This window comes from Xiphophorus hellerii, chromosome 13, assembly GCF_003331165.1.
Source record: "Xiphophorus hellerii strain 12219 chromosome 13, Xiphophorus_hellerii-4.1, whole genome shotgun sequence".
In the NCBI taxonomy this organism is placed as follows: domain Eukaryota; kingdom Metazoa; phylum Chordata; class Actinopteri; order Cyprinodontiformes; family Poeciliidae; genus Xiphophorus; species Xiphophorus hellerii.
Genome location: NC_045684.1, coordinates 18786847 through 18801138, shown reverse-complemented (window position 1 = coordinate 18801138; position 14292 = coordinate 18786847). Strand labels below are relative to the sequence as shown.

General features: G+C 37.8%; 1 protein-coding gene across 1 annotated transcript; it reads right to left on the bottom strand.

The window, feature by feature from the left end:
- Positions 1 to 2332: 2332 nt before the first annotated feature.
- On the bottom strand, positions 2333 to 13909 carry hepacam2 (HEPACAM family member 2). The gene is made up of 9 exons (XM_032580319.1): positions 13688 to 13909; positions 9358 to 9717; positions 8994 to 9281; positions 6724 to 7023; positions 5490 to 5612; positions 5141 to 5162; positions 5030 to 5064; positions 4317 to 4390; positions 2333 to 4206 (listed from the first exon to the last, which is right to left on the bottom strand). The coding sequence occupies exons 1-9, from the start codon at positions 13743 to 13745 to the stop codon at positions 4096 to 4098; spliced, it is 1371 nt and encodes a 456-aa protein (XP_032436210.1). The 5' UTR covers positions 13746 to 13909; the 3' UTR covers positions 2333 to 4095.
- Positions 13910 to 14292: the final 383 nt, after the last annotated feature.

Below are 14292 nucleotides of genomic sequence, written 5' to 3'. Positions count from 1 at the left end.
CAATATAGTTATTCCAGTGGGCCAACTGTTGATAATGCAGGGGTTTCACACTGAGTTGGAAATGTACATTTTCCAGGAAGCTTTGATGAAAGATGCTTCATTGTTTTGTCTCTTTTTTTCTAGATGGTGGGTTTAGAAGGCATAGTATACTCAGTCAAAAATTACTGCTGCTTTAATAAAGTGATATTTTCTTGACACTTTAAACTTGATCTATTTAAACTGATGTATGTTAAGATGTAAATTACTGGTTAAGTGATAAATTAGGCTGTGTATGTATAGTTGTTGTCATTGTTTTTATTCTTCCAGGAATGTTCCTGAACTATTGCAAATAAAAGCTTTTTCTCCCAGATACTTTGAACAAGTAGTGTCATACAAAAATATGCACACCTATAGAACTTCTTCTCATTTACATTCAACCATAGATTTTTATGTGCTTCATAGTGATTAATAGTCTGCAACTTTAATTGCTGCAATTAAAGCTGCAAGTATATGGGAGAGTCTCTTTCACCTTTTCATATCAAGAGATTGACCTTTCCGTCATTCGTCATAGCAAAATAGTTTATACTTAGTCATTAATGCACTAAGCTTTTGAGCTTTCCAAATAGAATGAAAAGCATTTGTTAACATAATTTTCTAAGTGTGGCCACAGATTCTGTATTTAGCAGTTCCCCTTTGCATGATGCTGCCAAACAATGTGGATGGTCTGTTATACGTAGGTGATGTGCTGTTTTTTGCCTCACCTGTTTTGGTCTTTAATGTTCCACAACACACCTCACAGAGCATCATTTATAAATTTCACACAGTTGGTTTAGCTTCACGAAAGTGACATTTAAGGACACTCACTGAACCAGAGTTCATTCAGGGTTACAAGAGTAAAGGGGCACTGAATATGAATGTCCCCCAATCAAGTTCTGTTTGTATTTTTAACAAAAATGCATTTTTAACAAAAATGAAAATCATATATTATTTGCTTTCTGTTTTGTAATGAGGTACTTATTTGTGCTGATCTGTCACAGAAAATCAAAAATAAAACATGCATTAAAATTTGTAATGTGAGAAAAAAGGGGGGCAAATTCATAGTGTATGAAAACAGTAGCCAAATAAACTAAATCAAACCAGATGAATGTTATGATTGAAATTGCAGTGGGTGTGCTGTTTAGCCAGCCACATTTACATTCCATTCACGAGAAAAGAGATCATGTCATGCTATGTTTTCCATGACTGAGTGCCCTGTTTCTCCATCTCTGCCAAGTTGTTAGACCAAGCTCCGCATTGTGAGCTCTTCCAAATAATTACCAAAGCGGTGCACGCAGACCAACTCAGCCTGTTTGTAATTGCCCTGTCAGGCCTTCTACTGAGCAACACTTGAAGGCTGCGCACCGGAGGCAGAGGGAGAGCTAGTTCCTGGTTAATCATGCTTTAGGCTGATTTCCCAGTCAAATGAAGGTGAAGCTTCTCCCCTTAGGTGAATTTACTCCACTGTTGTTTGTTAGGCAGCCATCCATAAGGCGGCGCCTCCCTTAAAGCAGACAGTGAGACGGAACAGATGGCTGCTGCTACCCGGAGATGCCTCCACAAAGAAGAGACACACACAGTTGGTCAGCTCATAAGCTATAATTAAAACAAGATTAAAAAGACTTCTTGTTGTTATGCAAGGGAGCATCATATTGAGACTTGTGGTTAATTATCTCCGCAGTTGGTAGGTAGCTGCAGCTTCTGGCGAGTATTGATTCCACTTTATAGATGCTGTATTTCCAAGTGTTTCAACTCAAAAATACTACTGAATTCAATCTTTCGTTTTGTCATAGAATTTGGTCTTAACATTCCATTTATACAGATACAAAACCTGACTATGTGTCAGCCGTTTTATAAACTCTAAAGTCCTGCTAAACAGAAACTCTTAAGCTTTTTACTTATCCTTTCTCTAAATGCACATAAGCAAAACATAAACCACATCAGCACTCTTATTTGCTCATGACAAGGTGTCAGCAGGAGCAGGTGGGAGGGCACTCTGCCACATGCTGAAGCATCCGTCTGTCCCTGCCAGTAGGCACACAGAATACCAGCACACCAACTGCCCACAGAAATGAGCGCTCTGCTGCAGATTTGGAACAATGCATACAACGCATATAAGTGTAATAGGAGAGATTAAATTCAAAATATTAAATTTCTCACAGATTTTTCTTATTCTTCCCAGATCTGTTAAATACGAAGTGACCTTTTTCTGCTTTGCCATTTTATGAAAAACGTGTAAGCACAAGGACAAAGTTTGAATTGCATTCATTTTGTTTTGATGTGCACAGCCAAAAGACTTTACAATGACCCACAAAAGTAAACACATATATATTTAATAAAGTACAAAACACATATACACAAACTGTACAATCATTTCAGAATTATTAATTTTTTTTTTCTTAAAGCATTTGATTTTACTCAGTTTGAGCAGGAAAAGCAAAGGAAAACAAACAAAAGAATACTTTTGGAGAAACAAACTCAAGTATGTCAGCACAATGACCATGAAAAGGCAGAATATTCAAGAGATTAATTTTGTTTTACATTTTTCATCTATTCATTGTATAGTTTTAACAGTGAAACTTGTCCAAAATGGGAAATTGCAAGCAATGAGTATTGGTTTTTAAAATGTACTCCCTGCCTGTTTGACCTAGTTCTCCTACAAAACTTTCCCTCAACTCACCTGACTTTCTGAAAAAAGCTACAAAAAGTGACTTTCGGTAGTGGCAAGAAGGTTCTCCGAGTTGGAGAAGAGAAGAAAATGGATCCCATTCTATCCAATCCAGTCCATCCTTATTGTACAGCACTTTAACAAACCAAACAGGACCAGTGCTGTACAGAATGCATAAACATTACCAATGGTGTGTGTTACAGTTTATTGTCTCAAAACAACCTTTTATTCCCATGACAAAGCAAGACATAACCTGGGTCTGGTCTCAAAATAGCCAACAAAAAAAAAACAACAACAGCGGCCATAAATAAAGTAGACTGGTACATTGTTTTCAAGAATCTCTGTATGTCATGTCCACAGAGATAGAGAAAAAAACAAAACGGTTATATACACCACTTTTAAAAACAGCTTTAAATTTTTTTTGTTTTTCCTTCTAAACATTTACTTTGCATGTAGACAACAGGCTAATGTGCACATCAAAATGTCTACCTTGCAAAACATCCCTGTTTTTGATGGACAATGTACCCCCTCACCTGGAGCAATAAATTACATTCCCAAATAACTGGTAGGTGACACACTGCAAAAACGTTCAGTATGTGAAAAATACACCGTTTTTATTTAAACAATAAAACTGTCTATACCTATTTCAGTATGAGCATTGTATACGGTCATAGAAGGTCGTAAAATCTGCATTTTTTACTTTAAAAAAAATTTAATAAAAATAAACAGGCAAAATAAAAGATTTCTTGAATTTTTTTCCTGAAAACAAAAATATGAAAAATTTAGGATTTTGACTCAGATTCACTCTAAAGGCAAACGTATTGACGTTTTTGTGTGCTTTCTTTTTCCATTTCTAGGAACTTCACACACAAGAAACAAAAAGAGGAAATAGAATATTATATGTAAAGTCTCTTTAGGATAATCCATGTACAATATTTACAATAAGGCAATTATTGTAAATATTAAATGCCTTCATTGTAACACTTGTCAGAAAACATACGTCAACATAAGGGACTGTTTGAATTTGCAAGTTAATTCATTTCTTAAAGCAACAATGTTAAATACGTTGCAAAGTTTTGGCTGTTTATGCATTGAAAAAGCTCAAAGTAATATAAAGACCAGCTTGGTTTTTAACGATCTTCATTTTTGAACACAAAATAAAAGACAAAAAAATGTATCATGTTAAATAAAATAAAATAAAAAAACACAATCATATGTCCACTTTTTACCTATCTCTAGTAGAAGGTGATAAATATATGTCCCAAACTCTCAACAGTAACAGTGCATATTCAGGTTGTGTACCCCAACAAGTCTCCTTCATTTTGTGTGCAAAAAACAGTTCGGCAGCAAACACAAGAATAAGGCTACACAGAAATCTTCAAGTGTGACAACTGAATCTACCCAGCAAACAATTACTTCAACAAGCTGGCACTGGGGGATTCTGGGACGTGTCTGATCACATCGTAGATGGTGGTGTGCATGTCTTGAATGGACTCGAGCCGGGCCAGAGATTTGCATGATGCCTGCGGAATAAATAATGATGACATAATGGGAAATGAGAAAAACAGAAACTAATTGAGAAGGATTTTTACTTCCTTTTCAAAGTGTCACCAGATAACAATATGTAAATCACCTGTGTGGAATCCATTTTTCCTGGTATGGAGACAAACTCATAGATGCCAAAGTCCTCTGCTGCATCTTCATGACCTGTGCATACACATTTTATGTTGTAAGAATCATAGTAAGGCAAATGGTTTTACTGTCCTAAAACATGTTTGTCCTCTTGCATATTTCTTATTTTTGCTCACACTTAATACAAATATAATTTTTTTTACATTTTAACAGAAAAGTGTGCATTCATCAGGAAAAAAAAATGTAATAAACCATTTTTTTTATTTGTGTCTGGCTAAAATTGTGTCCTCTGTTTTGTTCTGAGCATTACAAAGAGGGCCAGATTCATTTGGCTTTTTTTTTTTAATGAATAATTTGGCCTTTAAAACCTGCTTTCTTCTTTCTTTCTTTTTTAGAATAACTCGCCTTATGTCTTGGATATTAAAATTTTTAATATAATAAAATAGATTTTTTTTGTCATAGCATTGTACCATGATAACATAAAATTTGGTATTGCTGTTTCCCTGACCTTGTTTACTTTTACTCTTCACTGTCATTTCAAACCACTTTTTCAACCTTCTGTTATTAAACAAAACCGTAACTGTGGTCATTCATTACTTCCTGTTCTAATGCCTAACAAAGATGATGTAATGCGTTTGCCACATAACATGTTGTGCTTTTATGTTTACATGTAAATAAAAGCATTTTCCGTTATGAATGTGTCAACCTTGTTACCTGAGCGATGAGGTCGTTTCTGCTCTGAAAACGGTCTGTAAAAGCAATTTGAACAGTTATTTTAGATATTAGACGATAATTGTGATCTGATTTAATAATCCGAGCCCATACCTGTTGTAGATGTTCATGAGGACTGTGGATAAAGGGACATGGGGAAAAAAATACCATTATTTCCAAAGCCAAACATAACAATTCTGTCATATTCAAATAGAGAAGTTTCTTTGCCCGGATTACATTCACTTTGACTAATATTTGCAAGTTATTTAAATATTTCTGTGGAAATTCGGCATGTACGATCTAAGGCAGGAAGGTGGCGAGGAATACTCTGAAATGTTACTACCATCACATTTGGCTCATTCTGATTTAAGACTTTCAGAAATAATAGACCTAAACTAACACAGACAAGATCTTTAGGAAACCACATGTGTTAAAAGTTAATCATAAAAGGGCATCGCCTTACCTCTCTTTGGATGACATGCCCTGCGGAAGAGGAACAGCAGCATAAAGCCGATGATGAATGAACAGACCGCAATGACTGCCAGCAGAGACATAGATCTACCATCATGGGTGTATTTCTCTTTCACTGTTCACAAACAAAGACAATATATAGCTGAGTATAATTTTCAGACAAGAAAGCATCATGCAAGACAGTGATAAAAAATTCTTTCCCCTTCCTTTAACTTGTGTATGACTTCTTGGAGTACCAACAAGTCATATACTTCTTGGAGTGCATGACTTCTTGGCATGCACTCCAAGAAGTATATGACTTCTTGGAGTGCCAAGACGTCATGCACAAACATGCCCTCGGTAGATGGGTCTTTTGAATGTACAGTATATAACTTGCAGCAATTGAAGGAATGCTTATGACTCACAGTGAGTGGCAGCACTTTTAAAATCAAGAGACTTTGTGTATGAAATATGTCTCTAAAGTGGGATATAATGAGGTAAACAGACATAATCATGTCGATAAAGCAGATGGTTGTTGGCCAGCCATGCTTAGTGTAAACCTACTTACTGGGCTAATTTAAATAAATTTTAAATCTTAAAACACAAAGTATAAAAAGGGCCTTCATTCAATCTAAAATGTATCTTAATATTAAAAAACAAAACATGTGTCGAGGTTCGCTCATGATTTTAACTTCTTTTTTTTTTTTTTTAAAGGTGTCTGGCATGACTTCTGTTGACTCTCACCAAACTGAGTTTTAAATCAAAGGCAGTATCGGCAATAACTGTCACTGACTCTTGCTCTTACTATCACCAAGACAACATATCAATGCCCCATACAGCACACAGAAACTGACCATGTTATAAAACTTAGTCAATAAACACAACAGCTGTTATGCCCTGTTGACTTTCCCAGCCACTGAACTCTAATACAGACTGCAGCTGACAGGAACCTAGCAACAGAGATAAAATCTTAGTTTCAATAATAGTCATGTATATTTTATGCTATTTCCATAACCTGCTTGTGTGACTCAGACGCTATGTAGAATACTGCTCGTGATGCAATATTATTACAAATTGGACAGCTTTATCATCTGGAAAGTGTCATCTCTTTTTTTTTTTTTTTTAAACGCTTCATCAGGTTCTTCTGCTTTCGGCACGAAGCAGAGTTCACAGAGTGTTTATCTTAGAGGATTCCCAAAACCAACCCACGCTCTGCTCTGTCCTGCCATTTTCCGCCCTCCACCCACCTGTTCTCAAGCTGGCCACCACCAGAGTGAACTGGGCCTCATCCTGCTTCTTGGTCACATTGTTGAAGGCTCGGCACAGGTAGTCCTCCGTCTGGGCCAGCTCGTTGGACTTCACCTGCAGCTGGGGTCCAGTTGTGATGATCTTTGTGGCATTGGGGCTCTTGGAGATCCAGACGTAGCTGTTGGGGGGGTTGGAATCAGCCTGGCATTCGAAGTACACCAGCTCTCCAGGGTTGATGGTGAACACTTTCCCTGTTCGGAGGCCCTGGACAGAGTTCACCTCCAGGTTGTAGGGACCATCTGTGTGTGGGTCAGGGAAACATGACAGTTTGTTTTGCAAAATAGTATTCTATAGTTTAATGAACAGTCTAATTTCAATGCATGATGGGAACATTTTAGATCATCTTCTTGCAGGATTTTAATAACCAATGAGTGAGTTGAGCCTGGTTTGCCTGACCTCATTTTTTATAATCAGGTTTCATGTAGTGGTGTCAAAACTAGACCTATGGGCTTGTGTCTTGATGTGTTCCTTCGAATGGACACCACTGGTTTGGAGCAACAAATTTCAAAATAAACTTTAATAAATTTTAAATAAAATTTAAATGCTCCATCTGACTACAAGTGGTCAGATAACTCAAACTGATCTAACAGTAAGCGCTGGCATAATTTTCCCTTCAGTTTCAACCCACATGCCCCAAATGATTAAAACGTTTATACAAGCAATTTTGGGGTAAAGTGATTTAACTAAATGCTGTGTCATTGGATTTGCAGTTACTTTGTTTCAGCAGTTGTGTACATGTTCAATACACATAATATGCGTTTGGCACTTATAAGGCGGAAATCTATAACCTGTCCCAAAAAAGTCCATTGTGGTAATCAAATTGTGTAGTTAATACTTCCTAATGCTACTAAAACGAAAGTCTGATAAGCAATAGTGTGATAGGGCTGACAGAATAAACAGAGAATGTACTTTCTTTTTACCTTAACTGTATATGTTTATACTGGAAGTGATGCTTCAAACTTTCCATGCTAGAAAAAGGCAACACTACCTGTTTTAACCCCCAAAGTGAAAGAAAAACTAAAACACTGAAGCCTGAAAGGCTTGTGAGTCTTGCTTTTAAACACTCAATAATCTTGATTGCTGACATGCACCAGGACAAGTTTGGCCTAAAGGGAAACACATACAGTATCTCCCTACTCTAGTTTCACTGTAAGGAGCACCATAATTAAACCAACAGGTAACACACTCCTGTGCACAACACATCAAGCCAGAGTTTGATGCTGTGTGGTCACAAAAAACAGTTTTTGTTATTTTTGAAAATAGGTGAAATGGGTGATTACTTCAAGAAACACAAGAATCTCATAGGACAGCATTATTACAGGATCCCTTTTGAACATGTTCTCCAAATCCCAGCATAAATGATAATTTATCCAAAATGCTGCTTTAAACCAACAACTTCAGACTATGGCTGTTACACTTAAGGTCAGAAAATTCAGAAATACAAAATAAATGAAAAATCAACCTCTTTGGTTTCGTTGAAATAGTCACATATTCAAATTAATTCACAAATTGGACTCCATGTTGCCTCAAACTCCCAGAGTTCGGAGAGCTTTATCAGCAAGCCTCGTAAAATATTAGAGCCCACTGAGATAAGTCTGCTCCCATGCAAATACTTTCCCATAAGAGAAATATGTTTTCAGGTGACAGTAGCAGGTAGCAGCAGGAGTTCGAAAAAAATTTACATACAGCCTAATCAAACACCAGAGGGGAAGTTGCAAAAGAGAGAACTTAAAAAAAACGTAGACATAGTATGTTTATAATTTGTTGTCAGAACATTAGTGTTGGGACTATGAAAACATATCTGTGAACACTTTTATATAAAGATGATTCAAATAAAAGAACAGATTTGCTGTGATGTATAATTTAAACTAAGTGGGAGGGTGCTAAATATATATTTTGTTCACCACTTAAATTATTAAATGGTGAACTGACCCAATGGACAACATGTAAGAGTTTTGTGTGTGAGAGTTAAAGGGTTAAATAGTGGCAGCATTGTGTTCCCAGCCAACCGCAAGTTTAATCTCATTGATATTTGTTTTCAAATTATTAAAGAGGAGCTATCAACATTGCAGGCTGTTTTGTTGAATTTCAGTCTTTTACAATGTTTAGCTGAGTGTGAGCTCAGCTAAACAGAGTCATGAGTTTCTCAGGTGGAACTAGTGAAATAATAAATGGAAGACAGACAAAAAAGAAAGGGATGTCTACTCACAGTAAACATTGAGCTCCACTCCCCTGCTTTCAATGATTTGGCTCACAGGGTTGCTGACAGTACAGCGATAAGTCCCCTTGTCCTCCTTTCTCACAGGGCTAATCAACAGCATGGACTTGTCTTGAGTGAAGTGGTATCTCTCACTGGCAGTAAGTGAAACATTATCCCTTAGCCACCGGAAGACAACTCTTGTTCCTTTCTCAACAGAACAAGTCCAAGTTACATTTGCTTTGTCTTCTATGACTGTATGTGATGGCTTCTTCTCAATGATTGGTCTGGAGACAGGCTCTAAATAGAAAAAATAAAAACATTGCTATTTGTGGATCTAATCAGGAAGCATAAAATCAAAGAATTAATAACTTACCATCTACTGTCACATGAATAGTTCTTTCTTCTTTCTTCACCTTTCCTTTTTCGTTACGAAACTCTATGTTGAGGCTCAGCTTGTAATATCCCTCGTCATCCTCTTTCAAATTCCGGATTGACAGAGAAGCGTTTGGCTCTCTGAAGTCCAGGCGCTTGCGATACATCATGTCTATGATTTTGCTGTCTTTGGTAAATGTGACCAACGTGGTGCTAGCACCGCTCACTTTAGTGTGAGACCAAGTTCCCTGGATCTCAGCTTCGTCCAGTGGAAATCTGGCATCGACAGAGAGGAGAAGATCCTTCCCTTTGGTTCCATGATGAACCGATGAACGAATGTGAATCAGTTCACAGCCGACATCTGAGATGAAGGACATGATGAGATTAGAAAAAAAAAACAACTAAATATGACTTGTTAAATCTTCAACTAAAGATATAAACTTACTCTATAACTTGTTGCGTGCTAACACAAAATAATTTTAATGTGAAGATACTCAGTAAACAAGCAACAATTTATGATCAGGGCTTTTTCTCAATTCTCAGTTAATTAAGGTGTAGGAACAGCTCATCCATCTTCTTTTTGGTCACTACCCAACATACAAATAAAAATGAAAAGTTGGTGATAACTGAATCATACCAACAACACAATTTCAATTTAATGATGTCCTTCCACAATAGTTCAGTACTAAAATACAAAATGTAATTCTTTAGATTACATAACACAACTTACTGCAAGTATTTTCAATTTATGCTTTCTATTTCTGTTACCCAACAAAATGTTATTGACCAGCACTGGTTGCTGGTGAGTCTATGAAACCAAACCAGTGCATCCAGTTTGTATCCTGCTTTTCAAATTGCCCACGTCCTGAAACTGTAGTGAGTTAATATTGACCCAGCTCACTAAAGGGTGTCGTTGTTATCAAGCACGAGGCCTGTCTGATCTTGACTCGCTGTGTGGCAAACGGTCAGGCTGTCTGAAGTTACAATAATTGCTGATGTATTGAGCGTCTCCGTCTGTTTAGGCTTCGGTATAGTTGCCAGGCAGTTAGCTATAACAAGCCCATAAAAAAGACAAGTTTTAAAGAACATGGGACTCTTTAAAACATGTGCAAAACAAGCTCAAATATTTATAATTTTATTAAGTGTTCTGTTTCATCTTCCTCTTTCTGTTTTGTGAACCACACTTCTATTTGTGTACCGTCTTTCTCTGGAATCCTCGTTAAAAGTAATAGCACTCTCATCAGAAGCAGTGTCAGTTCTTCATTTGTGCTAAATTTAAGCAAGCGTAGTTTGATTCGCTTTTGGTCCAATAAGCTTTTCCTTCTTTTGAGGTCTAATTAGTAGAATTAGACCGAATATATTCACACTGCATTCACCTGAGCGTAATTTAATCACAGATTAAATCCAGCCGCTCTGTGAAAGCCACAGAGGCGTGAGATTGAATATTAGTGAACAAACAGCGTCACAAAAACCAAGGAACACAGCGGACAGGTCAGGGATCCAGTTGTGGAGAAGTTTAATAATTACAAAAGAAGCAAAAGAGGTCCATAATAACTTTTGAGGAGCTGCACAGATACACAGCTCAACTGGGAAAAACGTTGCAAGAGCAGCAAGAAGCAACTGTCAAAGGAGAGCTAAGAATCCAAGTACAGGACACAGCAAATGTGTGGAAGAAGGTGCATTGTTCAGATGAGACTTTGGGTGGACTGTTTATACGTATATGCATTGGTATGTGTGGTGTTCAGCACCTTGAACACATTTTTCTCACAGTGAAATATGATGGTAGGAACATCATGGGATGCTCTACTTCAGCAGAGACAGAGGAGATGGTGCCAACTACTGTAGAGGGAAGCTGGATAGAGAGCAAATACAGATCAGTACTAGCAGAAAATGTGCTAGTCAGCAAAAGACTTGAGACTGAGGTGACATAATGACCCTAAACATGCAACTTGAGCTACAATTGAATGATTTGCATCAAAGCATTCAAGTGGGAGAACGGCCCCGTCAAACTACGGAGCTAAGTTCAACTTGAGTCTTCTCATTCTTATGGAAAGTACTCACCCAGGTTAGCTAAATATAAATATGCGTCCCAGTTTTTTGATTTGTCTTCCTCTTCACCATAATAAACTATTCTGTGTTGATCTATCACAATAAATCCCATTGAATTTTGTGGTTGTGACCAAATGCAAAAAAAAAGTTAAACTGGTAGAAAGTAATTTTGTGAGGCACAGTTTCAGCCTGCTCTGTGGTGACTGCCGCCCACGTTGCTCATCACAATACATCTACTGTGCGTCTGCTGTTATGTCCTAAATAATACATGCAGCGCAAAAAGCCACAGTGACGCGTTCCACTCTCCAGCCCGCAGGCCAGTTTCTGTGTCACTGTGTGTGTGTTGTCAGTAGCAGGAGCGTGGCTGTGTTTACACCAGCTGAGAGATGGTTAAAAAGGGCAGAATGAGGAGAAGTGTGCCCAGCCCGCTCCCTCGCTGTTGTCCCCAAACAGCTTGGCAATTGTTGTGGTGATAGAGTGTAGATTGCTGTGACAATGGGCTTTTAGGGGAGAGAATATCTTCGTTTAGCGGACATGCCCTCACACACAGATTTTAAACAAGCAGCGTGTGGTGAACTACCAGCACCTGCCCCTTATCGCCCTCACACACATCCAAGATGTTTGGACACTAAATAAAGTCAACAGGTGCATCTCCGAACACCACCATCCCCTGTGCTTTAACAGATAAGACAAACAGGCCTTCATCTCAAAGAGGGTTGGTGATTCAAATATCAAAGCAGTTAGGGAAGTTCATGCTGGATGAATTTGATGTATTTTACAATGAGTGAAGTATACTGGTTCATGGCTGCAGTTTCTGAGTCACAGATGAGTTCTCATGGTGGATTTCCACTAACCTCAACCAACAATTGAACTGAAGCTAATTCTGTCAAGTCACATTGTGCTGCTGACGATGGAAGGACATATTTAAAATGTCCTTTTTAGCAAGAAAACCTAAGATTTGAGGTCATCTTAGATTCAAAACAGGCATCAATAAAGTTCTTTAAGAAAATTTCTCATAAAATAAAATTGTTTGTAATAGGTATATAAAGACATTTTTGTCAGCACTGACTTAATCCACCCACCCTACAAGGCAAAAATGAAACTCAACTTCTACTTTTTTTTGTTTTTGCCTTCTCTTATTCCCAAGAGTTCATTATTTATCTATGTTAATAAAGTCAGCTGTGCATAAGTTGCAATATTCCACATAGCAAAGAACCAATCTACTCCTGACTCTGCACAGCTGCCAGTCCCATCATGTAGCTGAGCGTAGCTGTAGGCATAGGACACAATTTTAAAAACTAAATAGATAAATACAATATGTCAAACTAACAAAGAATAAAAATAATGAAAATTGAGAACATAAAAATTGTATCTAAGTTTCCATTTTTGTTTTTATTATGTTTAGAAACATAATAAATTAATAACCATAGCCCGCCATCTTTACTGAAAAAATAATTTCTTGAAATTGAGGAAAATATGCTGTTTAGAAACTCTCGCAAGAGTCCTCATGAAATTATTAATTATTATTATTATTATTCTTGCTTCATTGATAAATACATTTCATTTATTAACATCAACTGGTGAACAGAGGGAATATTTCCCTTTTTGTCCAGCAAATCTGCTACTGACACAGCAAAGCAGCAAGTTCTACTTAACCGCTCGCCTAAGCTGTTAGGACTGGACAGAAAAAAATAAATAGAAATACAAACAAAAATAAATTGTCTTAGCAGACCCACGCTTGTGACGACACAAGCGCAGGAACTTGTCGCTGTCAAAAAAAGAAAAGGTTTCCGAAAAATAGATTTTATCGACAAACTTTACAGCACTTTGCAAAAGCTTTCAGAACTTTTCAACCACAAGCTAAAGAGATTTTATGTGAACTGTGCTTCTTAGCACCTTGTCATGAATCCATCACCACTCCTTGATTGACTGCAATCATGCAAACACATGAAAATTCAAGCACAATACATTATATTTTTTAGAGAACTACTTTCATTAAAATAAGAAAAGAAAAAAAGCATTAAAATAAACAGTAGAATAAATTTTAATGAGAAATTTGTCTAGCAATTGTTTGGATAGTTCCTCTTATGTCCCAACAAGTTCAATTTTATAAAGTCTATTGTAAAGCAGCATTGACTCCCAGTTTTAGAACAAATCTGCCACTGACATTGCGAGGCAACCGGTACCACCGTACTTGCTTAGTAACAGCAATAGTCGTAACCAACACAACCATGATAGCTCAAGCTCCGCATCCCACCACAAAAACACTTTGAAACTCTCACCTGTTAGAACAAACAGGACAGAGCAGACACACAACACCGTTGTTCTGGTGGCCTCCATGGCATCTTATCCTGTGGGGAATATGAGGGACTTCTGATGTGCGGGCAGGGCGTGTGGGACGTCGGTCAGAGGAGAAAAGAGGAAGGGAACGAAGAGTAGGAGGAGGAGGCGGAGGAGGAGGAGAAGAGAAGTGAGACTGGCTGTGGTGACAACATTTGCCAGGGAAATAAGAAGAGCTGCAGAAGCTTTCCTGCATGCAGCTTTATGCTCCTCCCATGTGACACAGAGTAAAAGGTCCACCTGGCAGAGAGGAGCTGCACAGTGTGGCCCTGACACTCACACAGAAACAAACCAGCCCTGAGGGTGAGGGTCTTAGTCTGTCAAAGGGGAACCAAGACATGAAACTGTAAAAGGATAGTCGAGACCAGGGTTTCTTTACACTTTAGCACACCAGCTGTCTGCTGCTTCGATGCCCGGGGCTGCGAAACAACGCTTTTTTACTTCTAACGTCATGTGGCATTGTTGCTCAGTGATCAGCAGTCAGCTATTCAGTCAGGAATCATGCTGGAAGTCTAGAAAGATTAGAGCTGAAAGTCAGAAAATTCTG

What these genes read in the sequence shown, in the direction of transcription:
- hepacam2 (XM_032580319.1), bottom strand. Translation starts at nt 13,745, where the DNA reads ATGGAGGCCACCAGAACAACGGTGTTGTGTGTCTGCTCTGTCCTGTTT. An exon ending in GGTGGCCAGCTTGAGAACAG is followed by an intron (nt 5,613 to 6,723) that starts GTGGGTGGAGGG and finishes GTTTGTGAACAG; the next exon opens with TGAAAGAGAAATACACCCAT. An exon ending in GAAAAATGGATTCCACACAG is followed by an intron (nt 4,207 to 4,316) that starts GTGATTTACATA and finishes TTTATTCCGCAG; the next exon opens with GCATCATGCAAATCTCTGGC.